This window comes from Corvus hawaiiensis, chromosome 25 (assembly GCF_020740725.1).
Source record: "Corvus hawaiiensis isolate bCorHaw1 chromosome 25, bCorHaw1.pri.cur, whole genome shotgun sequence".
In the NCBI taxonomy this organism is placed as follows: Eukaryota; Metazoa; Chordata; class Aves; order Passeriformes; family Corvidae; genus Corvus; species Corvus hawaiiensis.
In genome coordinates this window covers 6158337-6182992 of record NC_063237.1, presented here as the reverse complement: position 1 = coordinate 6182992, position 24656 = coordinate 6158337, and the positions used below count along the sequence as shown (strand labels likewise).

Genomic DNA, 24656 nt, shown 5'->3' with positions numbered 1-24656 from the left:
CAGCCCGACACAGCGGTTCCCAAAAAGCCGAGGGACAAAAGTGTCCGTGGCTGCGCCCCCGCGCTCCCTTCCCACGGGCTCTGGCCCTTGGTGAGCTGCAGAAGGGAGCAGGAGGGGGCTCGGCCGGCACAAAGCCCGGCTGTGCTGCCCAGGGCGCTGCCCCTGCTCCCCTGGCTCCAGCCAGGCCACAATGGGACGGCGTGGGAAGCTGCCAGGCTGCCCTAGGAACGCCACGGCCCTCGAGACAACGCAGGCAGGCACCGATAGAAACGATATTTTATTCCTTTCCCCTTAGGTCACAGCACAGAACACACCAGCCCTCCAGCACAGCAGCACACTCGCCTATTTAAAAGGAGACACAATAGCTCAGTTTATTTTACAACAGTCAGGGTTTGGCCATTTCACACACCACAGGGAGCTCTTTGTTTCGTGGTTACACCGACGGCACACTACGGACAGCACGGGCACTCCGACGGGACACACACCGTGACACGCGGGGGCCGGGCCGGGGGTCTGCTCTGCCTGGGAGCTCTCTGCGACAGCCAGGATGGAGGGAAGGGACACAACATGAGAGACACGGTCCCTCTGCCGGGCACAGACGGGACAGAGCTTCCCGGTGCCACCAGGTGATGCCAAGCACACTGGGATACAGCCCACGCTGGCAGCAGGGCCACCACAGTGGGATGGACACAGCAGAAACCCCTCTCAAAGCCATCCTGGAGGACAAGACCCCCTTCCCAGGGTGGGGATGGCACCCTGAGGTGTTTCAGTGCAGCCCTGGGGACCCCCGCTCCTGCCCCCATCCGAGCTGGCAGTCCCCAGCCCCAGCCAAGCTTTTGCCTGCCCAAGCCTTTGAGGAAGGGCCAAAAATCACAGGCTTGCCTCTGACCCATGAGAGGACACAGGGTGACGATGGCCTCTGGGCTCAGCACGCTGTCACAGTGCAAGCTCAGGTGTGCAAAAGCCCCGAGAATCGCTCAGTGCCACTTGCTGCTGCTCTGTGGGGAGAAGGGACAGCTGGCACCAGGGGTGACACGGAACCACCACGGGACAACACACAGCACTGACATGGGTGGCACAGGGAGCGACAAAGCGTTAGGAGGGGCAGGGAGCACCAGGAGGAAATGCTGCTGCCCCTTCCCTGCCGGAGACAAACACGGACAGGATCTCTGCTTCTCTTTAGCCCTCAGACTGTGTCACCCACCCAGCTCTGGCTTGTGGGCAGGAGCTGGTTTGTGCTGGTTAGCGGGGTCACCGCTGTGCTGCCGCCCTCCTCCACAGTGTCACTGTGCTGGGGACCTCACGCGCTTCTCTGCCACCACGGCCTTGTCTCACACTTAGAGCAGCGTCCCACAGGTTTAACCAGGGACAGAACTGGGGAGTGCCAAGCAGGAGAGGCAGGAGAGCTCCCTTCAGCCTTGAATCCAGCACCCCAGTGACCCCAGCAAGGAGGGCTGAGCCATGGGTTGTCCCTGCCTGACTCACCCCACACCATGGCTGTTTTTAGGCTGGGGCATGCAGGGGTTATTGCTGAAATGGGGACAGGTGGCCCTGAAATGGCTGGGCAGGTCCCCAGAGCACTGCAGGCCCCCAAGCCCTGCCCAAAGCCAGTGGGGCTGTGCTGCTGGCACTGGGCAGGGAATGGGGGTCCCTGCCCCGCAGCCCACATTCCCTGTTCCCAGGCTTGGAGGGCAGCCCAAAGGGCAGCGCCTGCCAGTCCTACAGAGCCCGAATCACACGCACAGCACGAGAAAGGTGAAGAGAAAGTCACGATTACAACATCAGCAACAACTAGCCCTAGAGGTAATGATCATCTCACAGCAACATTACACACCACGGGAGGCAGCGAGGACGGTGAGCAGAGTTTAGTCGGGTTAGGAAACAGAGAACCGGTGCTGGAGCACAGAGGGGGACACAGACACGTCAGCTCCGCGTCTCCTGAGAGGGACCTGCTGCTGGGGTTTCAGTTTCCTCGCAGGCCGCGGGCATCTGCGCTCCGAGCGTCTGTCCTCGGGTCTCTGGGTCTGCGTGGGGAGCAGAGCAGTGGGTCAGGCTTTCCCCACACAGGGGTTGTACCCCAGCAGCACCCCAGCCAGCACGGGCTCCAGCCTTCCCCCTCTCCAAATCAGGGCACGGGCCAGGAGGTGGGGGAGCTCAGAGTGAGATGCCCCGAGGGGACTCACTCAGCTCTCTGAACATCCTAAAGCCAAAACCACTCTGAGCTGGAGGAGCACAAGAAAAGGAAGTGCAACACAAGGGAAAATCCAGACAGATGCTTCCTTTTCCTGCTGGCCTGCCTGTGGACGCTCAGGACCTCGCCAGCACTGTGAGTTTCCTTGCTGTGGATCCCATCAGTGCTCACCCCCATCCCAGGGATGCAGAGCTGCCCAGTCCCACTGGTCTGCTCAGTGCCCTGCAGTCACCCCGTACGTGTCCCCAGCTGTCCCTCCCATCCCCATGCCCCCACCCAGCCTGGCCTGGCACTCACCGCATGGCTCCTGCTCAGTTCTCTGCTTTCTGTGCCGCCGTCGCTGCAGAGGGAAGAGCAGAGAGGTTTGTGGTGCCTGCCCAGCACTGGGAGGGGGCTGTGGCACGGGGCAGTGGCACAGGGACCGCAGGACAGTGACCTTACCGTTCGAGGTGATCAGGTTCTCCGCCTGAGCCTCCTCGTCCCCTGGAGCCCTGCAAGGAGAGGAGCACGGTGAGGGCAGCTGGCATCTGTGCCCCATCCCAACATGGGATGCCCAACAGGGTGGTGGGATGCCAGGAAGGGAGCAGGCAGAGCCCCAAAGGGACACTCAGAGAGTGCAACCACTCTGCCAGCTGCGGGAGGGAGCCCGGGAGGAGCGGAGCAGAGGAGCTTTCCAAGGGAGACGTTCCCCACCAGGCTGCCCCCACTCACCTGGGCTTCTGCTTGAAACTGCACCTGCACCTCCTGCCTGCAACGGGAGAGAAACTCCGTGAGCGTGGCCAAAGGGGGAATGAGATGTGGCCTTTCCCAGTGCCCCCCACCACAAGAAGAGCCCCTGCTGTCCCTGTCTGCCAGCCCAGCATCCACCACATCCCAAACTTACTGAGTATGAGGAGAATGCCCACGGTGAACAGGACCACGGCAAACACCAGCCCCCCGATCCTCAGGCTCTGGTAATCTGGGAAGGGGAGACACAGGGCTCATTCCTGCTGGGTTCAGGGAAGGGGGTGGCTCCTTTGCTCGCCCTGGCATGCTCACTCACCGTAGTTAAAGGGATCCTCCTCCTCCTTCTCCTGGGTGGCCACTGGAAATGAGCAGACAAGGGGGTGTGAGGTGAGTGAGCCCCTGGCTGAGCCCTGGTGGCTCCCCACAAACCCTGGGGCTCTGGGCTCCCATGGCTGTTGCCCCACATCCAGCTCCAGCCCCCTTGGATCCGTGTGGAGGCCGTCCCCCAGGGTCCCCCAGCCTTTTCCCGAGCTGTGTGTGGGAAGCACCGGGCACCTACCGTCTGCCACGGCTGCTGGCACCAGCAGGGAGCACAGGAAGATGAGTGCTGCCTCCATGGCTGCTGTGAGAGAGGGGAGAAGAGGGTGTCAGCACCCAGATGCCTCAGGGAGGGAACTACAGACAACCCATGGCCAGCTGTGTGGGCAGGCAGGGCCAGCCCATGCTATGGGAGAAGGAGCCAGGCTGGTCCTAGGAAACATCCAGGTTACCTGGTAGCCCAGCAGTTCAAAGGTAGGAGGGGAAGGGTTTGAGCAGCCAGCCAGACTTTTTTTTGTGGGGTTCTGTGATGTATTTTCGACTATCTCCACTTGGCATAAATCTCAGGGCAGTCTCAAGTTTGCTCTGCAGGCAATGGGGACAGCACCCCAACAACCCCACCCTGGGCACCCTGGCAGCGCTGTCCAAACACTCCTGGAGCTCTGGCAGTCTCGGAGCCGTGCCCACTCCCTGGGGAGCCTGGGCAGTGCCCAGCACCCTCTGGGGGAAGAACCTTTCCCTGATATTCAACCTAAACCTCCACAGACAAAAAAAAAAAAAAAAAAAAAAAAAAAAGAGGCTGGATTTACAGTTACCCTCGTTTGCTAAAACACCCAAGCCTAAATCCCTCTGTCTTTGGGAGAAATTGGCATAACTTAACCAGTTTGCTGAATATTTCCAGCCTCCTAAACTGGGACAGACTCCAGTCGCACTTGGGATTATTATTTTTTCAATGTGGTGCGTTTCAATTAAAAACTTTCTCAAGAAGATTTAAGAGACACCACGGAAGAAGAGGCAAGAAGAACAATTTTAGTTTGCTCTTTCCACATCTGCACTTAAAACTTGATTGGTTTAGAGCATCCCAGGGCTCCTCTCAGCACGGCACGGCTCGGCACGGAACAGCATCCGGCCATCAGCCCCCAGCCCGGCCCCTGCTGATGATTTGTCCCAATTAGCATAGCAATTACACCCCCGCAATGAGGCCAGTGGCCCTGGTGGGACGTGAGCTCAAAGACACACTTGCCCTCCGGGCTCCCTGCAGCAGCAAGGAGAGACCATAAATAACCTCGGTGTCCCCTCCCAGTGGAGCCTGGCCCTGTCCCTTCACTGGGAACACCCGGCCGGAGCTCGGACATTTCTGCCCGGGTGTAAGGACGCTGTGGCCGGGCTGTGACGCTCCCTGCCAGCTCGGGCAGCGGGGACATGTCCCCATTTGCATTTGGGATGGGCACCTTCGCTGCTGGGAGCGACCCGGCACCGCTGCTCTGCCACTGGTGCCCACAACCTGCTGCCAGCACCCCCTCTCCAGCTCCCAGGGGACAGGGGGGAGCTGCTCCATGTCCTGCCAGCTGGCACAGGGCACTGCAGACCCGGTCGTCTGCTGGCTGCTGCCTCCCCGTCCCCGCACCTCCCCGCGCTGCCCCGGGGCTCTGCCTGTTGGTGTCAGCCGTGCCAGGCAGCCTCCCCGTGCCCCGGCGCCGGCCTGGGTGGCCATACATGGCCGGGGGCACGCAGAGAGCTCGCTGCTGGCCCGGGAGAGGAAGGGGGGGTTATCGGGAGCCCTGCGCGGCTCCGATAGCGCCGAGTGCTACAGAGCTGCTGCAGCTGCTGCGCTGGATTAGTGCCGATAAGGAAGGGGCCCTCGACACAGCAGGAATTCAGCTCGCTGACGGATGCAGATCCCGGCGTGCCGCTATTCAGCCCCTCCAGAGCCTGACCTGATTCCCAGCCGACGGCCGCTGCCAGCCACGGGGGAGGCAGCTCAGCTGCCCCGGGCCGGCTCCCCGGGACACCGAGGTCCCCCCGCCCCTGCCGCGGCCCCTTCTCCCAGTGCGTGCTCGATGCTCCCAGGATCGGCACGCGTGGAGCAGGCTCGGCAATGCCCACCGGTGCTGGCCCCAGCAGCGCTTGGCTCCGTGGCCTTTCCCAGTGCTGCCCTTGGGAGCCAGTTCCCACTGCACCGACAGAGGAGGCAGCCCCGGCCTCACCAACATTCCAGAAACCGCCTTGTTCATCACAACAAGCGGCATCCCACTGTAGATACAAAAATGCTGCTAGCAAGGATTTTCTTGCTATTTTCTAAATCCATGAGAGACTTTTCTCTCACACAGAAGAGGTAGCAGAGTATGTAAACAACCAAGCCACCTGCAACCTTGAAAAGTATTGTTTATGGTACAGTAGGAAAATATTTTGACAATGGATGTTTTAGGATTTTAGCCAATCACCCCCAAGGGGTGGCTGGTCCTTTGTCCAATTAGACTATGAAGAAAAGTCTGTAAAAGAGTTTGTAAAATAATTAAATAAATCAATCTTGCTGCACAATTCCTGCCTGCTGGATCTTCTCTCCTCCTCCTCCCTACAGCTGCGGGACACGGTGATATACCCTAGGCCTGCGGTAATATCCCACGATAACTCCCATCCTTCCCTCCCCTTCCACGATTTGCCATTCCGCAGGCGATGTGTTTACCCGAGCACTGGAGGGTTTCACCCCCCTCTGCTGCAGCTGCTGTGCCATTGTGCAGCGCGGGGCTGCACCGGAGCGCGCCCAGACCAACCCCCTCGTTTGCTGAGACGCAGATTTCGGGGTAATTACCAGGTCTTAGAAACACACACAAAGAAGCCACAGCTGGTGACAAAGTCACTTCGAGCTGCGCGAGTCCTTCTCTCACATTCTTTATCTCTTCACCACCAAGGCTGCAAAGTCAGTCATTTTACCCCTGAGGGCTCTGTGTGCCCACAAGGGCTGTGACACAGCTCACACTCTTAAGCCATGATCAATATCAATCGGCTCCTGTATTTCTCAAGCAAATCACCAATCAGATTTTTGCTGTTTTGCTGCTATTTGCCCACTATTGGAGTATTCCCTGAAGAGCACGCTCAGGGAATTTGACATTATTCCCTGCCCCGAGCCCCCTCCACGTGGCACTGGGCCCTGCCCAGCCACACACGCCGCCTCCAACCCTTCGCACAGCGTTTGGCTTCTCGCACTTAGCGCGGCAGAGTTCGCTGCTGGGCCGAGCCAAGCACGCAGCACACATATGTTCTTTGTTTTTCTATCTCAATTCCTAGAATTCACACACTTCCGCGCGCTCGAACTTATCTCTGCACGAGTGAACCGCCAGGATTGGCAGTGTCCCTGCTCCAAAGGCAAACACGGCGTTCTGCAGTGCAAACGAGCCCAGCTCTCCTCCAAGGAAGCATATGCCTTGCAAAGAGCCACAGGTTTTTTGGGTTGCTCCAAGCTGGCCCACCCACTTCTTCCTGAAGCTGAAATAAAGTGAGAAGAGCGAGCACTGCTGAGGGTTTGCCGTTCTCCCCGCTCCTGCCTTCCCTCCTGCTGAATCCAGCTGTGCCTTGGCACAGGAAAGGAGAGGAAATCCAGCAGCTGCCACATCCCACAGCCCAAATCTCCCCCTGTTTTCTCTGCATCGGTGACACAAAGTTTGGAGTCACCACCCCGGACACCACGGGCAGTGGCAATGCCTGTGACTTGAACCAAAATGTTGGGGTTTCCTGTTAAAACAGCGAGATCTGGCTAAACATGGAGAAAGGCAGAGCAGCACAGGAGTGGAGCAGTGGAGGCCAGAACTCCCCTTCCCGCTCATGCCAGCTCAGCCTGCTGCCTTATGAGGGAAACCAGACATTTCCCCCCCATCCCTATCTCCACAGAAGAGCCGGTGGTAGGAGGCAGCAGGAATCTGAGAGGCTCGGGAGGAGGAAGCAGCGACACAGAGTGAGGAAGTACACGGAGTTTGCTGTTTTCTGGCAGGACGTGGATGAGAGCGGGTGCAGGGACTAACCCAGGGCTGCCAGAGGCAGCCAGAGCTGGACCTGCCCCACAGTGAGGGTCTGTTCCCCCTGCCCAGCACAGCCAGTGGTGACACCAGCAAGAGTGACAGTGGCAGGGCCACCCTGGCACCAGGAGCTGGGAGCCACCCGCACCCACACGAGCCGGCCGGATGATTCACCGCCCCGCCGCCGCCCTGCCACGCGCACAGCCAGCATTGCCTCCACGCAGAGCACAGCCGCAGCTCCTCCTCAGCCTCTTCCTCCTGGATCATCCCTCCTCGCCATTCCCACGCCTTTGCCTTGGCGTGTGTGCATGCATGGAGCCCTGGCTAGGGAGAGGGGCAGGCAAATCCGGGCAGACAGACCCAGTCTCTCCTGCCTGGCTCCGCTCTCTGCAGCATGGCAAATCCTGCCAGAGCGAGGCAGGTGAATTTGTAACGCTGTTGGATCTCCAAATCCCCTTTTCCGTCCCATTGTTTTGCATAGATCTGCCCTGTCAAGTCTCAGCCATCACAGCGCAATTCCGGGCAGCCTCCGCCTTCCGTCAGGAGTCCTCAGGGCATCTCCCGAAGATCAGACCTAGTTAAAATCTCTGGTTTCTGTGCAAAGCCCCCCAGACCGTGACAGCAGCGCTCCTTTGCCCGGGGCGTTTAAGAGCGTGCATGTGTGAATGGACATTTCCAGCTCTGCATAGATGTGCTCTTCTGCCATTTCACGTCAGCATCAATCTGGCTATTAATGTGCCTGTTGTTGTGCCTCCTGCTTCCAAATGAGAGAGGAGATTTCCAGCCCTCGCCATTCCGGTATGGACGGCCCTTCCCAAATCCGGTGCTGATTCAGAGTCTGACTGGATGGGAGACACAAACCTGGCTTTACTACGGTCTAATTGTCTCTTTTGCTGGTTTGGGGTGTCTCTGAGCACACCATCCCCCACCTGTACCCCAGAATCCCACTTGCCTCCTGCAGGGCTTCTTCCAGCCTCATGGAACTGACCCTAAACCATCAAGGAACCTCAGCCAAGACTGCCTGGCCATGTGTGGCTCAGCACAGTCCCCAGCGCCCAATGACACCCCAATGAGGCAGCCAGGCCAATCCTTCGCTGAGGCAAACCTCCAGTGCAAACCCTGCTGCCTGGCCAGGGAACCCAGCCCTGGGCTCGAGCAGGCAGTAAACATCACCACCACCTCCCACCAGGAGTCTGCTGCTCCTGATCCCTCCTTATTTAATTAACAGATAACCAGGTGCTGTAAACCTGACCGTGCACCTGCCTGGACCGTCCCATCCTCCCGCCACACCCTTGTTTGGCCGCACACCAGCTGAATGAACCCGGGCTCTGCACGGGCATCAGCCATGGGAATCCCACAGGTGAGACACAGGAGAGGTAACCTGGAGGATCCTGGTGGTGAGAGCACCCCAGAGCACCAGAATACCCCGGCAGAGCAGCGTGCCACAAGCTGTTTGAGGCTCCCGTGCGTGCTGGGTACCACAGCACTGCCACGCTCCGCCGCACATCACAGCGGACATTTTCTCCCTTCTCTCCTCCGCTGTCACCATCAGCCGCGAGCACGAGGCACACAGCAGTCCCCAGCAGCACGGCTGCTGTCCCCACCTACACTGCCCCACACACAGAGTGATGGGCAGCTGGCACAGCCCCCCAGGTGGGACAGGAGAGGCCAGGAGAGGACACCTCCATGCCGGCGGTGCCTGCGGTGCCTTCTCCATGCTCGGGAATGCAACAGCTGCAGAGCTCTGCAGCCTCTTTACACCTTGCAAACACACAGACAGCCTGAAAGGCAAACACGGGGGACAGCTGGGCACAGAGCTGCTGGCTTGCTGTGCCAGGGAGTGTCCTCCACACCTGGCAAAGCCGTGGCTCCCCACCATGTTTTACCTGAATGGGTACGTTGAGACAAAGCAGATACAATTTCCAGGTGAGCGTGAGCCGTGAGGCGCAGGCAGACTCACACCTTGCAGGCACAGAGTATTCTCCAGCCGGTCCCAAACGCTCTAACAGGTGGCCCAGCTTGGCAGCCATGGCACTTGGCGCTGGCAGCTCTCCACCTCACTCCACCTTGGAACCACGGTCCAGTTGTGCATGAGCAGGGATTCTCCGGGTTTGTCTTTGTTTCAAACTGGGAGCAAAACCCCCAGCGAGACTGAAAATCCCAGCAGGACCCAGCAGCATCTTGGAGCACTGTGGGCTTGTCAAAATGGGTGCTCCATTCTAATCCACACACGGCTTTCCCCGAGAGGCTGCTCCTTCACGCTGCTTATTCACATCCACACAAACCACCTGTCACTTTCCCTCCCACAGAAATATCCCTGCAAGATCCAAGTTCCACCACATGGACTCCAAAATCCGTTTCTTTGGAAGCATTAATTACACACCCTGAGAGACATGCTCTTCCCTTCCTCCGTACGCCTTCCCGGGATGAGGCTCTTGGCTGTTTACGCACGGTGTTACTACAATATTGAACAACAGGAGCCAGAGCGCTGCCAAGGGCTGCGAGAGAGGGAACCCCCGGCTCCCCGGGATCCCCCCGCTCCTCACAGCCCTGCCAGCCCGGGGAGCACCGGGCGTGCTCCGGGTCTACCCGCGGTGGTCTCGGGCGGGGTCCGCCGGGGCATCCTCCCCTGCACGGGGGGCTGGTAACCAGGCAACGGTGGGATGAGGGAAACCGCGATACCCGGCGTTGCCATGGCAGCCGCCGGGACCGGGATGCGGGCGGGTGGGGGGCGCGGGGTGATGCCCCGGGGCAGCGGGGCGAGGTCCCGGCCGCCTCCCCGGCGGGAGCGGGCTGGGGCACGGTACCGCACCCCGGTACCGGGGCACGGACCCCCGAGCGGGCACCCCCGAGCCGCGCGCTGCGGGGCGGACCCCGAGACCCCCCAGCCACCCCTTCCCTCCCTTCCTCCCCACCGTTCCCCCGAAACCCCTCGCCGGCCGGACCCACCTGAGCTGGGCAGAGCCGGGCAGGGCCGGGCTGGCCCCGCGGCGCCGGGCGGTGCCGGGGGAGCGGAGCGGAGCGCGGAGCGGGGCTGCCGCACAAAGGGGAGCGGGCGGGCGGGGCGGGGGCGGTGCCTGCGGGGCGGGGGGCGCGGGCAGCGGCGGGGGCGCGGCCAGCACGGCCCGGCCCCCGGCGGCTCCGAGATCCCCCCAGAGGAAGGCACGGGGATGCTCAGGGGAATGGAGCCCCTCAGCTCTTGACACCGCTGAGGGTGTCCAGCCTGAAGAGAAGCTCCAGGGAGAGCTTAGAGCTCCTTCCAGCGCCTGAAGGAGCTCCAAGAGACCTGGGGAGAGACTGAGGGACTGATGGATTGATGAAATTAGGGGGAATGGCTTCCCACTGCCACAGGGCAGGGTTAGGTGGGATATGGGGAAGAAATTCCTCCCTGTGAGGGTGGTGAGGCCCTGGCACACGGTGTCCAGAGCAGCTGTGGCTGCCCCATCCCTGGAAGTGTCCAAGGCCGGGTAGGATGGGGCTTGAAACAACCTGGGATAGCAGAAGGTCTGTCAGGGATTTGGAGCTTGAAGATCCCTTCCAAGCCAAACCATTCAGTGATTCTGTGGTTCTACAAAAGTCCCGGTGCCTGCAGGCAGCAGCTGTGAAGGGGAAACGCTCACCTGGCTGTGAAGCCTCCCTTCCCACAGCAGAGCAGGCCTGGACTCTGCCCTGAGCTGCGCTCCAGGCATGGGGGGAGCGAGGAACAGACTGGGAGCTCCTCTGGGGCCAGCAGAAAACACCCACAGGTGAATTGGCAAACACAGCGCAGAGGCTTTGCTGTCCTGCTGCCTCCTGAGGGCTGGGAGAGGGGCTGCCAGGCTGCCAGGCCAGGTGGCCCAGTTCACAGGGCTTCAGTCACGGCACTCACCAATCTCAGGGGCCACCCAGGTCAGGGTGGGCAGCAGGGCCACTTCCAGCAGGGCCTGGCTCAGTTTCAGGCACACCCAGGACCTGTTACCTGCACTAACTGCCCCAAATCCACCAGCACTTGGCGGCTGCAGGAAACCAGACCCTTTGGGTGTCACCCAGAGCAGGCCGGGAACCAGCCCACGCTTCAGCCAGCTGGGACAAAACGCTGTCTGGCAGAAGGGCCGGACAAAAAGCCCTGTGAAAAGCACTGAAAGCCCAGTCACAGAGCTTTGTGGCAAGCCCAGTTTGTCCCCATCAGACAGCCAGGCGTGTTGGGAGGGGCAAGATTGGGAGGGAGATCCGTGTTCAGTCCAGGATGTCAGATGGGAGCAGGGTGCTGGGGGCACTGCCAGGCAGTAGCTGAGAGCCATGGGCACCACTTTCTCCCTGGCCAGACTGGCACACCTCTGTCTGCATGGCTCCTGCTGCTGCCCTGCAGAGCCATTTCTTCTTGGAAAAACACCTCAGCAATGCTGTCACCACCGAGCTGGCTCATCCCCTATTAACTCCAACGCAACTGAGATAGAAATCAGGTGGTGATGGCACCATTCCACAGCCATTTCCCTGCTTCCAGTAAAACATAAAAAGAAAATAAACCAGCACTGGCATTTCAAGGCAATTATTCAAAGGGTCAAGAGATACAGACCAGCACCGAAGAGCTGGAAAACATCAAGTCCCTCTAATACAGAGGGATAACAGGATAAGGCTGTCAGTTACCCTGCAGAGAGGGAGGCAGGGATCAAGCCATTATAATCAAATTTTGGGCTTCTCTGACCTTATCTGCTCCTCAGCTGTCATTATCCACAGCACACAGTAAAACATTCAGGTGTGACCGTGCCCTGGGGGCTGCAGCGAGCACGGTGGGGCTCTGCAGAACCCTCAGCACAGATCCCCTATGCAGCAGCAGCCAGGACACAGCTGGATGTGGCTGGGTGTGCTCCACGCTCTCCTTCCTTTGATTCTTTACTTACAAATTCCCAAGGAGCTGCCCAAAGTGAGTAGAATCAAAAAAATTAGCAGCAATTATTTTTTTCCTGTATAAAGTCAGGTAAAATAGGGACCCCAATGTGATTGTGGGAAGGGAAGAGGAAAAGCAGCTCCAGCAGTTGCTCGTGGTAAACATCTGCTCCCCAGAGCTGTGCTGCTGGAGAGGCTGTACCGAGCTCCAGCTTCTCTTCTGGAGAAATCGGGCCAAAAGTAATGTGGAGGCCAGGCAGGAGATGCTGATTTATGCTAACAAAGGGGCTGGGCTGATCTCCTCAGCTGTCTGAGTGAACAGGAGCACTGCCAGGGGAACAGTGAACAGCAGCTCCAGCAGGGCATGATTTCATCTGAGCCCGTGTCCCTTACCCTGGAGCAGGTGTCTCCTCCCCAGACTCGCTCTCCAGAATTTTCCTCTCCAATTTCAAGGTCTCTCCCTGTAATGCCATGCTTGGAAATTGCCTGTTCAGTGGCAACGCAGCCCTCAGCCCCACCAGGGACACGGGAGAATGGAGCAGTGACAAAAGCTGCGTGTGGCCGTAAGGCTCCGTTTACCCCAATAACATCATTTTCCATCAGGTCCAAGTCATTCCTTGTGCCCTGAGCTCCTGCAGGAGCGGGGATCGAGCAGCGGCTGCACTGAAGCTCCTGCACTGCCCCGTGGAGCAGAGCTCGAGCTGAACTCCAGCGACTCCGTGCCAAGTGATGATGTTACTGACCATGGAAGGGAACCAATCCCCAAGTAGAGGAAAAGCATTTTTGCAGAGAAACATCATCGCTGAAACCCTATAAACAAATCTGTTTTGACACAGCAGAACAAAGAGCTATAAAAGGAGAGATCGGGAAAACCACCGCTAATGGGCGGTAATTCACGTGGTGCCCGACAGGCTGTATTTTTGTAATTTGCATCCCTTTGGGACGCTGGCCTATGATTTCCAGAGCACAGAGGAACATGGGAACAGCCCGGCCAGATGTGGGGCCACGCTCGGCACCCCTTGTCTCGGAAGATGCTCTGGAGCAGGACATTGAGCGAGCAAAGGGCTCCACAGGTGACGGCCTGGGCTGTCCCAGGAGCTCCTCGGGGCTGGGCTGGTACCCACCACAGCTCTGCTCCCCCGGGGGATGGACGGTGCTCCAGGAGTGGAGGCAGAGCGGTGTCCAAGGTGTCTGCCTCAGCTGCACAGCATTTGGGGTCAGCACGACAGCCGTGGCCAGGCGGCTTCACAGGAAAATAATCACTCCTAATCTGCTTAGAAAAGTTCATCCCTTGGGAAAACACAGCATACCTACCCGTGGGCCTGGGGGGAGACACTGCTGGATGGCAGGTTTAGAAGAAATAAATTAAATTTGTATTAGGGGCTGAAAGCGTTTCTCTGCTGTGAGAGACTTTCAGAAGAGCAATAAGCCCTGAGGAGGGGAAATCCACAGCAGAGCAGAAGGTCCCACACGTGCTGAAATGTTACCATTACTGGTCCCAGAACACAGCTCCAGCAAGATCAGCCCTTACTGGGTTCCAATTTTTGGCTTATTCCTTCTCAAGAGATCAATTTCTCCAGTAATAAACCAGTACGAGCTGCTGCTCCGCTCCGACTTATCCACAGAAACCCCCAGATCCCAGAGAGCCTCTGCACAAACCTAAGCTGGGTCTGTGGCTTGAGGCCTGCTGAATTCCCACTTTAACCAGACCAAAACAAAACAGGGAAATCAGGCAGGGCCCCATCCCTTACTCAAGATCAGCTGCTTCTGTTTATGGAAAACTGTGTTGCCGTCGCCGCTGCACACGCAGGGCAGTCCCTGCAGCCTGCCCAGCCTCGGTGTGCGTGGAGCGGGAGCCCGCTGCTCCTCCCTGGAATTCAGCAGGGGTGCCCAGGCCCTTTTCACAGGTTATGAGGTGGGAACAGTCCCCTGGGCCCTGCACACTCCGTTCTTCACAGGCAGCTCCTGCATCCGTGGGAGGTTTCTGGGCTGCTGCTCTGAAAAGGGATTTGAGGTCAGGCTGACTTGGTGCTTCCCAAAAGGCACCGACTCCCTTTGTTTCAGTTCAGGTCTGGGGCAGCCACCCAGCACTGCTCCAAATCCATGAGAAGTGAAGCAAAACCAGGAATTCACCCACCCCTTCCCATCAGCAGGGAGGTGGCAGCCCCAGTCCCAGGGAGAGGCAGGTGCTTTCTGCACACCCAGAACCAGACCAGACCTGCTGTCCCAAAATCCCAAACCACAGCGGCCCATACCCTTTCCCAGGGGAAGTGGTCAGTGCTGGGAACCCAGGGGATGTTCCCAGTACCTGAGCAACCTAAAACATTCCTTTTCTCCCAGCCACGAGCAGTAATGCAGAGGGTGAATGGCAGAGAGGGCTACTCCATTACATGCCCCACGTGCCCGCTCCCCAGGGGTCTTAGGTACCTTGGCACATCATTGCTTCCTTCCCAGCCCATCCCAAAGATCCATCTCCACGTGGAACACTACCAAAACATTTATTAGAAGAGTGCAGGGTGGCCAGGCTCCACAGGACATCCCTGCAGCTGACCACGGGGCTGGGGAGGGGAGCAGGCAGCCTCTGCTCACCCTGGAGATCTCCTTGTGTGCCCCAGCATCCACAAGGAGATGCAGGCATTTGTTTCCTCGAGGGAAAGGTGTCCCTGCTCCGGTGTGGGCAGGGAGGGCAGGCTGGCTGTGCCACCCCTGCAGGCACGAGGCAGCACTCGGGCACCGCAGAGCTCACAGCAGGGAGATCCAGGGCTGGCTCACCCTGGGCACTGCCCGGGTGGGTGACTGCTCTGCACCGCACTCCGGTGTGGCCTTTGGCTGCCGCTGGCTTCTGTCCCACCTTGCACAGCCGCCCCCAGGGTGCAGACCGGCCCCACACGGCTGCCAAACCCTCCCCGCAGCAGACTGAGAGTGGCTGCGGTCCTGGGAGGGAGCACCGGCTCAGAGCAGAGCCACGGCATGGAAAAACAAACAAACAGGCATTTCTCTCGCAGGGAGGGACGCACTTCCTAAATCCCTCCGCAAACAGGAGAGCCCCTCCCAGAGGGTGGAATATCTGCACCTCGGGGCTCCCCTTCGGGACAAAGCTGCCAGCGTGGCCTCGGAGGCGTGGGCAGTGTGGACACAGCTGCCACACCGTGCACCCTGAGGTGGCACAGCTGTGACGTGGCAAAAGGAGAGAGTTCCCTCTCCATGGGCACTGCTGGCAGCCCCTCGCCCACTGAGTGTGCCACAGCCCTGGCAGGAAGCACTCGCACACCCTGTCCAGACAGGTCTATTTACAGGAGAAGAGCCACAGACACGGGGCGAGGAGGTGTCCCCCAGCCAGCACGGCCAGCCGCTGGCATGGGCTGTGTCCCCCCGGGCCTGGCTTGGTGCTGTGCCCAGCTGCCACCATGTCACCCTGGCACCAGGTGAGGGCAGGATCACTTTGCAGGCGCTGTTTTCAGAGTTCGGCGGCAGCCACAGGTCCCTGGCTGCACAGACAGTCCAGAGAGAGGTGGGGGATTGGCTGGTGGCATCGTGCCCTGGCCACAGCCCAGGACAGTGGCCCGTGCCAGCTGGAAAGGCACAGCCCAGGCAAGTGTCCATCCCGCTCTTAGTCGTTCTCACTCTGCAAGGGACAGAGAGGAGAGCGGGGTGAGGTGCCAGGGGCTGGGCTGGGGGTACGGCCCCTCTGCAGGGCCACCCTGCCCAGGCACAGCCCTGCCACCTCACCTCCATTTTACTGTATATCCAGCTGAGGAGCTTTGTCACCCGGGTGTACACTCCGGGCTTGTTCTTCTGGCCACATCCTGTTCCCCAGCTCGTCACCCCGGCCACATACCAGCGGCCGTCGTCCTCGCAGACCAGGGGCCCTCCACTGTCACCCTGGCTCAGAGGGGCAGAGCAGTGAGGAAGGGGAGATGGGAGACGCCCCTCTGTGGGTACCCAAAACCGGGCAGCTCTCCCCTGGTGAGCCCCCAGCTCACCTGGCAGGCGTCCTTCCCTCCCTGCAGGTACCCGGCGCACATCATCCGGGGGGTCAGGTAGCCCTCGTACACCCTGTCGCTGTTGCAGATCTTGTAGTCAATCAGCTTCACCTCGGCCTCCCGCAGCTTCGGGGATGTGTTATCTGCAAGGCAGGAAGAGCTGTGGGGCAGGAGGGGCCTCGTCATCCCCCCACCGCCCCGGGCCCCGTCCCAGCAGCAGGGAGGAAGCGGGTGTTTCTCACAGGGCTTGTTTCTGCAAAGCCTCGCAGCTGGGAGGGCAATCCCGAGGGTTCTCCCTGCGGGAAAGCCCTCGAGGGCCACAGCAGGGCTGTGCTCGTGGGCAGGAGCTGCCTGCGGGGAGCAGGAGTCCTCCCTCACCTTCATTCTCCCTGGTCTTCCCGAAGCCGGTGATGAAGCAGGACCGGCCGGTCTGGAATCGCTGGCCGTACATGGGCAGGCAGGCGGGGCGGACCTGGGCTGCGGGGACACGGGATGGGAGCCGGGCAGGGAGGGACGGGTGAGTCACCCGGCACAGAAATCTTCGCAGCCCCGCAGCCAGGGAGGAGCGTGGGGCGCAGGAAAGGCTCCCCTCTCTGCCCACCCCAGCAGGGTCTCCCCGGGCCCATGTGGGGCTGGTGGCACAGCCGAGCCCACGGTTGTGTGTGCCAGACCCTTTCTGGCCACGGGACAAGCGAGGTGGCCACGGCACGGTTGGATGCTCCAGCTGGCAGCAGCCCCACACACCCCATGGTTCCAAGGTGACCCGAGCGGCCTCTCGCTCCTGCCCTGTCCCCCAAACGCCACCCCAGCCAAGCCCAGGTGAGCTGTGAGGCCTCACCCGAGAGCAGCAGTGGCCTGGAGAGCTTCATGAGGGCGATGTCGTAGTCGTCATGGTCGTCGCTGTAGTTGGAATTGATGATGACCTGGGACACAGGGATGCCCTCCATGGGCTGCTTCAGGTCCGACACCCCTCCGTACACCTTCCAGTCATCCAGGATCTTCATGCTGTTCCTGGCAGGGTGAGATGGGGCAGGAGGGAGTGAGACCCGGGGCGTGGGGCTGGGCTGGGTGCCCGGGCTGGCAGTGGCACTCACATGAAGAAGCAGTGGGCAGCGGTGAGCACCCACTGAGCGTCGATGATGGTGCCGCCGCAGATGTGGATGGACCCGTACTGCACGCTGACCTGCCAGGGCCATTTGTTCACAGACGTCTCCTTCCCCCCGATGATCCGGCCAGAAATCCTCTGCCCGCAGGCTGGAGGGGAGAGCAGGGCTGGGAGAAAGGCTCGGGGGGAAGGGCAGCATGGAGGGGGACACACACACAGCGTCCCCACCACCCATGGGTGCCACACTTGTAGGCCCAGTGGGGACCAGGGTATGCAATATTAGTTTTCTATCACCCAGAAAATTTGCTGGAAAACGCCCCATTTGCCCAACCCTGTGCAGAGAAGGGGGAAAAGTGATCCCAGGCCTGTGAAAAAGGGGCCCACTCCCATCCATGTCCCAGCCAGCTCCTTACTTGTGCATCTCAGGGAGACGTACTTTCCTGTGAGACACTGGGAGCTGCAGGAGAGAGGAGGGAGACCCAGCCTCAGCCCCATTCCTGCGGCACCAGGGCAGGGGCAGGGCAGGAGGCCACCCTGGTACCTGTTGAGGCTCTGCTGGATGGTCTCTCTCTCGTCAGTCACCGTGAGGCTCTTGCCAGACACACGCATGGGGATGTACTCGGTCTGTGACGCACTGGGAGGGGAGAGGACAGGCAGTGAGGGTCCCCCCCATCCAGGCACTGACCACTTGGTCCCTGCATTATGGCCAGAGCAGCGCTGGACACGCCGCCTTCCAGCGGGAAAACACAACACCGGGGAAACAGGACAGCAGACCCTGCACACAGGCAGGGCAGGGGCCTGGCAGGGCCCTGGCACCCAAGCAGAACAACCTATCCTCCAGGAATTACTTCTGAAATCCCAGCTGCCGGCAGGTTTTCCTGGAGAAGGACTCGTCCCAGTCACTGCTGCACACCGGCAGCCACTGGCTCTCGGTGCTGGAGTAGACGTGGAGCAAGGACTCCTCGTATGAGAAGCGCACTGTGGGATGGAGCGGGAGGGTCAGGGGTGCCCAGCGCCCCGGGGCTCCCCTCATTCCCACCATCCCAGCTCCCGGTGCCTCACCACAGCCCAGCTCGTCGCTCCTCTGGGAGCAGTCGACGACGCCATCGCAGCGCACGGAGCTGTCCTTGCAGCTCTCTGCTGGTTCCTTGTACACGATGCCCGTCTGCGACCGCCAGAACATGACTGGAAGCAGGAGAACGCCACGCTGAGGCCAGGGCTGGCCGTGGGTGAGGGGCTGTGACCCACCTGGGTGGGCATCCGGAGGCGTGCCAGGCACAGAAACATTCCCAGTCACCAGGTGTGAGGTGTGTTTGAGCCAAGAGTGAACTGGACACAGGGCTGAGGGAGGACTGGCCACCTCGAGCACCCCCCTGTGCTGCCCAGCTGCTGCAAGCCCCTCTCCCTTCACCCACACAAAATGCATTCAGCCTTTGAGTGCTTCAAGCCCACGGCTGGAGAGTGGCAGCTGGATGTCACCAGGGTTTCCCGGTGTTGTGCCTGTTCTGCCTACGGACAATGATTTGCCTTGGGGAGGGCAACTGTGGGTGCTGCTGGGGTGCTCTGCTGCCCACCGGAGTAAGCCCAGCAGAAGGAAAGCACACTGCAGAGCCCCAAGCCCCCCAGATGCTGCCATCAGCCCAGGCAGCAGATCCCTTTTCTGCCTCCCCAGCTCCCGTCTCTCCACCAGATGTCAGGAACACCCAGGGAAAGGGACAAGCACATCCCTGCCTCTGGGCCAGGGGTTTCCCTTTGGCACCTCCCAGTGTGGGTATTCCCAGATTCTGCCAACTCCCAGCCCCTCTGAGGTGCCCTCCAGGAGCCAGAGCCACCCCGGGCTGGGACCCCACTCACACAGCAGGATGAGGGCGATGAGCAGCACGATGAGGACGGAGACGCAGAAGATGAGCGCAAGCCGCCGCTGGCTCATGCAAGGAGCTCTGAACATGGAGGATCCTGGCAGCAGGGCAGAGGCAGGGTCAGGGGGGGTAGCTGCCACCCCAGGGCACCTCAGACCCTGCTGCCCACCTCTGGGCTGTGGGAGAGCAGGGCCACGCACACCCAACCTGCCCTGTGGTCACTGTCCTCTCCCTTGTCCCCTCACACCCCCAGGGAAACCCCAGCCCGGCTCTCGGTGCCATCCCTGCCTCCCTCCATCCCGCCCCATCCTGGGTGGGACCAGGGCCAGGAACCACCCCGTGCCCCATCCTTACGCGTGCTCTCACAGGCCGAGCAGGGGCTCGGGGCCGGGCCGGACTCGGGGCTGTAGGGTTTGAAGCTGATGCCCAGGACGTTCTCTCGAGGCTGCGGAGGTCGGGCACCGAAGATGCTGCTGACCGTGGAGACATGGAGGAGGCTGGGGGGGACACTGCTGGGCGAGGCAGTGGTCTGTGGGCAGAGGGGACTGTCACCAGCAGCGACTGCTGCCCACCAGAGAGTCCCCCAGCTGCCACCCTGCCAGCTGTGAAGGTAAAAGCAACACAGGGACGGAGCTGAGCCCCCCTGGCACCACAACGAGCCTGCTCCGCACAGTACCACGAGCCTCACCAGAGAGTCACAACCCCAGTGCTTCTCTCTGTACCAGAACCTGAACCATATCCCACCCAGGGTGGCCAAAAACCTCCTTGTCACACGGCTTTTCCCCTTCAGGGGGCTGAACTTCCCAAAGCCATCACTGTGTGCCGAGCAATCAGCCGGGCATTTGGCATCGTGACAGTCACGCTGTGGCCCAGTTCCACGGGGCCAGTGCCCCAATTTATGCATCTATCCTTAATTAGCCATTTGAAAAATACACTGCAATTTCCAGCTGTCATTTAGTAACACTTAATAATCAGTGTTTTCCAAGCCCTGAAACGTCCTGCACCCTGGAATGCTGCTCTGCAATTGTGTCACTCCCGATCCATGAATTCCCAAAAGAATATGTATCTGTTTCCTTTCCTCAAAATACACTCTCCAAATGCTCCCTCAGTGACAGAAACCAGAGCCTCTCATTTTCCTTCAGAGAGAACCTGTGAACAAATCCCCAAATAAATGCTGCTTCCTCTACCTTTTGTAGGATGGATGGGGCTTGGAGCAACCTGGTCCAGTGGAAGATGTCCCTGCCCAGGGTACGGGGCTGGAACTGGGTGAGCTTCCAACCCAAACCATTCTGGGATTCTGTAACAGCTCTTCTGAAGGGGAACCCAGGGTGAAGTGGAGCCACCACCCCGCAGGGACAACTTACCAGCCAGAGATGGGCTCTAACACATCCCTCTGGGAGCCTGTCTCTGATTTTCAGCCCTGCTCTGCTAGAGATCACCTTCCCCACGAGCAGAAATCATCCCTTTCCCTGCCAAGCCAGCGAGGAGCACTGGGGCTGGAGCACAGCCCTGGAACGGGCAGGACGGGCACATGGGCACAGCGGGGGCACTGCTGGGAGCCCCCCTCGCCCTTCCAGCTGGGTTTTCTCTCCCCTCGTGTTTCCTGCCGGGAACCGGGAGCCCTAATGAGCAGGTCGTGAGGCTGCTCGTGCTTTGTGCTTTGTCAGTTCGGCTGTGCCTTCCCTTGCGATGCGCTGGTGTAACTTCCTGGGCATTATCTGTGACTCACGGCCCGGCTTGGCCACGCGTCCCGCGCAGGGTCCGAGCGCAGCCCGGCGCCGGCCGCGCACCGGGGACACGCCTGCCCTGCTCGGGCTGTGCCTGCCGAGCTCAGCCCCGCAGAGCCGGCGGCCACAGCACCCCGGGCTCCGGGAGCGGCCGGGCCACCCGCCCTGGCCAGCAGCGGGGTGTGCGGGGCCAGCCCCCGGCACAAACCTCCTCCCACCCCCGCGGGCCCTTGGCACAGGCACCGCTAATGTCCCCCGGCCATGGGGAGCCACCTCCCCGCTCGTGTAGAGCTCCCCGGGCTCCTGTGCACGGGGAGGAGCAGAGAGAGGCACCTTCCGGAGCAGAGGCACTTTCTGTTTCACTGCATCAGCCCCACTCTCACCTCTCCCCTGCCAGACAGCAGGAGCAAGCCTGGATCTGCTCCAGGTTTCCCTACACCCGGATTTCCCAGCAGTACCGCAGCCTCGCCCTCTCCCAGAGGTGCCAGGGAGATCAGGAGAGCCCCTCAGTTTTCTCCTCGGGGCTGGGAGGGCTGGAGGGTGCCCTGCAGTGCCCTCCCCTGATGAGCCTGAGCAGCCACAACACTGAGGGGATTTCAGTTCTCACGCCCCCACATCGTGGGGCATCCCTGGCTACCCTCAGTGCTCACTGTCGGTGACAGGTCCTGAGCAAAGCAATGGGGGGATGCCAGAAACCCTTCTGGGGAAAAGAATTTCTCCTGCCTACGTCTAAATGAGGTTTTTGTAAATGTCCTTTTACCCCGGCATTTGTGTGCCTGTCATCTCCACACATCTGATATTTCACGTCTCACCCTGCAGCAGCTGTAACCCTTTGCTTATCAGACCAGCAGAAGTGCAATCCTCCAAAGGGGAAACCTCTCCATCACACTCAGAAAACACAGCCCAGCTTCCCCAGGGAGCCAGCAAGGCTGGATGCCACAGCACTCCCACCTCCAGTGTGCAAATATATCAAATTAACACCGAAATATGCCGTAGGTCAGACTGCTCTGAGCACTCCTCAGCAGGAAGCAAATGCTCTTTCAGTGAACTTCCAGCTACTTACTTCCTTAAAAGTCTAAAGAATTTTGTGGACCTGCCAAAGAAGGTAACAGAGCTCTTGCCACGGGCTCCAGGTAAGCAGTTTAGGGCCACTGCAGCAGGGTGCATGCAGTGGTGCATGAGGTGGTTTCACGAGATGTTTCTGTTGAGGAGAGCGTGTGACCCCGGTGAGTGAGTGATGGCTCCTGCCCACAAAACCTTTACTCATCCTTCGCTGGCTTTTGAGTAAAAGTCAGAGGCAGAGCCGAGCTCAGATCACACGCGCGGCTGTGGTTTGAGCCCATTCCCCGACGGCCTCTGCCAGTGCTCCACCAGCCACGGCAGTGATCCATGCCAGAGGCAGCTGTGGGGAGGGGGGCACAGCCAGGCCCTGTTTGTGGCACAGATGGCTTTCACAGGACAGCCAGGAGGGACACTGGGGACACTCGGGGACTCCTGGCCAGCTTTGCTCACCTTGCAGACACTGCCTGTCTGCAACATGAGCCCTTTGCTAAACCTGTCAGAAGTGCAAACATCACCTTCACTCCCTCTCCCTGCTCCAAGGCTTAGAGCAGAGCTGGGCAAGGCACCCAAATCAAAGACAGCAGCACTGAGGTGCCTGTTCCCTTTGCGCCGTGAGCTGCCACCTGCACTGACCTGCAGCTCTGCACCCTGACGTGGAGCAGCAGAGGACAATCACCAGGGGAACGGCAATCCAGGCTGGCTGGAGGCTCAGGATCCAGGGAAACCAGCCAGCAGTCACCCGCAGTTTCAGAGTGGGAGGGAAAGCGGAAGCCAGGGAACACCTGGGTGTTGCAACCAGACCCAGGGCCCCACCGTGTGGGCCCTGGCTTAGATAAACTGGAAGGAGCTGCCTCAGATCATCCTCGCCAGCTGAGCTCGGCCGCCCACCCTCGCCATGGCTCCAGCTGCTCACAGCCCTGTGTCCAGGCTGGGAACTCCTTCACCTGGTTGTGAAGCGCCGATTGTGTGCGCAGAGCAGCTCAGCCAGCACACAACAGAGACATTGTCCTCGCTGGGGACAAAGCCGTCCCCAGCCTGTGAGAGCCCCAGTCCCGCCGGGTGACACTGTCCTGCTCGAGTGCCACTGCTGAGAGGGGCCTCCCTGGGAGGGGACAGACCCAGCCCCAGAACAGGACGAGAGGACACTGCCAAGACCCCGATACACACAGCAAAGGGAAATCCCAAAGCCAGCCAGGGTCACTTTGCAAGTGCAGGTGACCAGCTGCCGATTGAGCCAGCCCGGTGTGGCCAGGGACAGGTCACCCTATGCCAGTGTGAGCACCCTTCGGGCACAGATCCCAAAATGTTCCAGGGGCTGAGTAACTGCTGCTCACCTCACTCCACCGAGGGGCAAACGGAGGCCTGGAAAGACGAAGCAACTCTGCTGCAGTTGCAGAGCCAAGGGTGGCTCCTGGCACTCCTGATGGCCCATTTAACCCGAGTGACAATGCCAAGGTGGCCCAGTCGGGTTGTCCAGTATTGGGCAATTGTCTCTGTATGTGGGCATCCCAGTTCCTGCCCCACTGTCACCAAGATGCAGTGATGCCACCCTGCTTTGGGGCCACCCTGAGACCACTTGGCATCTCCTCAGACCCAGCCAACATCCAGCATGACCCCGCTGTGCCCCTGCTCCTGGCAGGCACCCCCACGCCAAGGGGCAGGAAGAGGACAGTGTTAGAGCTGGCCTTGCCTCCCCTGGAGCCCCATCCACCCCGTCACAGCCGCCTTTGTTCCATGTGTCGCTGGCACAGCCGGCGCTGCTCGGCACGGTAATTACTCGCTGCCTCGCCCGGTGCCCAGCCGGGATGGATGTTTTCTTCATGACAGGATGCTCAGCAAAGCCCCACATCCAGGGCTGAGCAGGTCCCAGTCAGCCCAGCCCAAAAAGGGCACAGGGAAAACTGCCTGGAGAGGGGGAGCAGCAGGGCCGTGCCCACCAGTGCAGTGCTGCTGGAAAGTGCCGGAGGGCTCAGGAACGTGCCAAGCGGCACCAGATCCCTCTGACAGCACCAACTGGTTCCCTCAGTTCACAACTCCAGCGTGGCAAAGTACCCGAGAGCCTCGACACCTCTGCCAGCACGGGGCTGGCACCAGGGATGCTGCTGGCTGCCCTCCCTCCGTGTGCCAAGAGGTGCCGGAGGCAGCAGCTCCCCAGGCAGCTCCCCCGGCTCCTTCTCCCTCCGGCTGCTGTGAAGAAACACCCCGGAGAGCAGGAGGGAGAGGCTGGTCCTTCCAGCAAACCCCGAGGGGAGCGTGTCCATCGAGCCCCGGAGCGCCCCGCGCCCCCAAGCCGGGAGCCGCCCGCACTTACCGGGGGGGTTTTGCCGTCCATGGGCCGGGATCGGGGCTGGGCTGGGCTCAGAGCTCCGGCACGGCCATGCCAGCAGCGCGGTGCCGAGCAGAGCCGGCTCCGCGGGGCCGGGGCAGGAGGTGTTTGGCGAGCGGGCTCGTACGTCAGTGGCAGCAGCAAACCAGTCGGACCTGCCGCCCGGCTCCAGCGCCGCCGGTTTCCCAACTGCTCCAGGCGCAGCCTGCAAAACACCTGCCCTGTGCCGGCCGGCCCAGGGATGCGGGGCAGGGGCAGCGGGGCCTTGGGAATCCGGGAGTGCGTGAGACCTGGCCCCAGGGCACAGCAGCATCCTGAGGTTGCCCGCTGCTCTCCTGGCTGCCCAAGCCCCGCTTCCTCCCCTCTGTGCCCACCACTCACTCACTCACCCAGAGCTCTCCTGCCCTGCCAAGCACAGGAGGGGATGCACAGCCTTGCCCAGCCCCAGGAAGAGCTTTCAGGTGTGACCCAGAAGTCAAG

General features: G+C 60.5%; 2 protein-coding genes across 3 annotated transcripts; both read right to left on the bottom strand.

The window, feature by feature from the left end:
* Positions 1 to 264: 264 nt before the first annotated feature.
* On the bottom strand, positions 265 to 10233 carry FXYD6 (FXYD domain containing ion transport regulator 6). 2 transcript variants are annotated; one of them, XM_048328642.1, is made up of 8 exons: positions 10198 to 10233; positions 3477 to 3539; positions 3234 to 3275; positions 3075 to 3149; positions 2903 to 2939; positions 2633 to 2682; positions 2489 to 2531; positions 265 to 2024 (listed from the first exon to the last, which is right to left on the bottom strand). In XM_048328642.1, the coding sequence occupies exons 2-7, from the start codon at positions 3532 to 3534 to the stop codon at positions 2503 to 2505; spliced, it is 291 nt and encodes a 96-aa protein (XP_048184599.1). In that variant the 5' UTR covers positions 3535 to 3539; positions 10198 to 10233; the 3' UTR covers positions 265 to 2024; positions 2489 to 2502. The 2 variants fall into 2 exon arrangements, with proteins under 2 accessions (XP_048184599.1, XP_048184600.1); XM_048328643.1 differs by having other exon boundaries at positions 3477 to 3536.
* A 4360-nt stretch (positions 10234 to 14593) lies between these two features.
* Positions 14594 to 24281, bottom strand: TMPRSS13 (transmembrane serine protease 13). Its single transcript, XM_048328639.1, has 13 exons — positions 24162 to 24281; positions 19416 to 19590; positions 19057 to 19158; positions 18265 to 18387; positions 18051 to 18180; positions 17744 to 17836; positions 17616 to 17659; positions 17192 to 17351; positions 16936 to 17108; positions 16476 to 16574; positions 16098 to 16240; positions 15844 to 15996; positions 14594 to 15739 (listed from the first exon to the last, which is right to left on the bottom strand). Exons 1-13 carry the CDS (start codon positions 24180 to 24182, stop codon positions 15725 to 15727), a joined length of 1431 nt encoding a protein of 476 aa, XP_048184596.1. The 5' UTR covers positions 24183 to 24281; the 3' UTR covers positions 14594 to 15724.
* Positions 24282 to 24656: the final 375 nt, after the last annotated feature.

Coding starts and splice junctions, on each gene's coding strand:
- TMPRSS13 (XM_048328639.1), bottom strand. CDS start 24,182: ATGGACGGCAAAACCCCCCCG. Junction 19,591..24,161: donor TGGACGGCAAAACCCCCCCG/GTAAGTGCGGGC, acceptor CTCTGCCCACAG/ACCACTGCCTCGCCCAGCAG. Junction 18,181..18,264: donor GAGCGACGAGCTGGGCTGTG/GTGAGGCACCGG, acceptor TCCATCCCACAG/TGCGCTTCTCATACGAGGAG.
- FXYD6 (XM_048328642.1), bottom strand. CDS start 3,534: ATGGAGGCAGCACTCATCTTCCTGTGCTCCCTGCTGGTGCCAGCAGCC. Junction 3,276..3,476: donor GCCAGCAGCCGTGGCAGACG/GTAGGTGCCCGG, acceptor GCTCATTTCCAG/TGGCCACCCAGGAGAAGGAG. Junction 2,940..3,074: donor GGGCATTCTCCTCATACTCA/GTAAGTTTGGGA, acceptor CTCCCGTTGCAG/GCAGGAGGTGCAGGTGCAGT.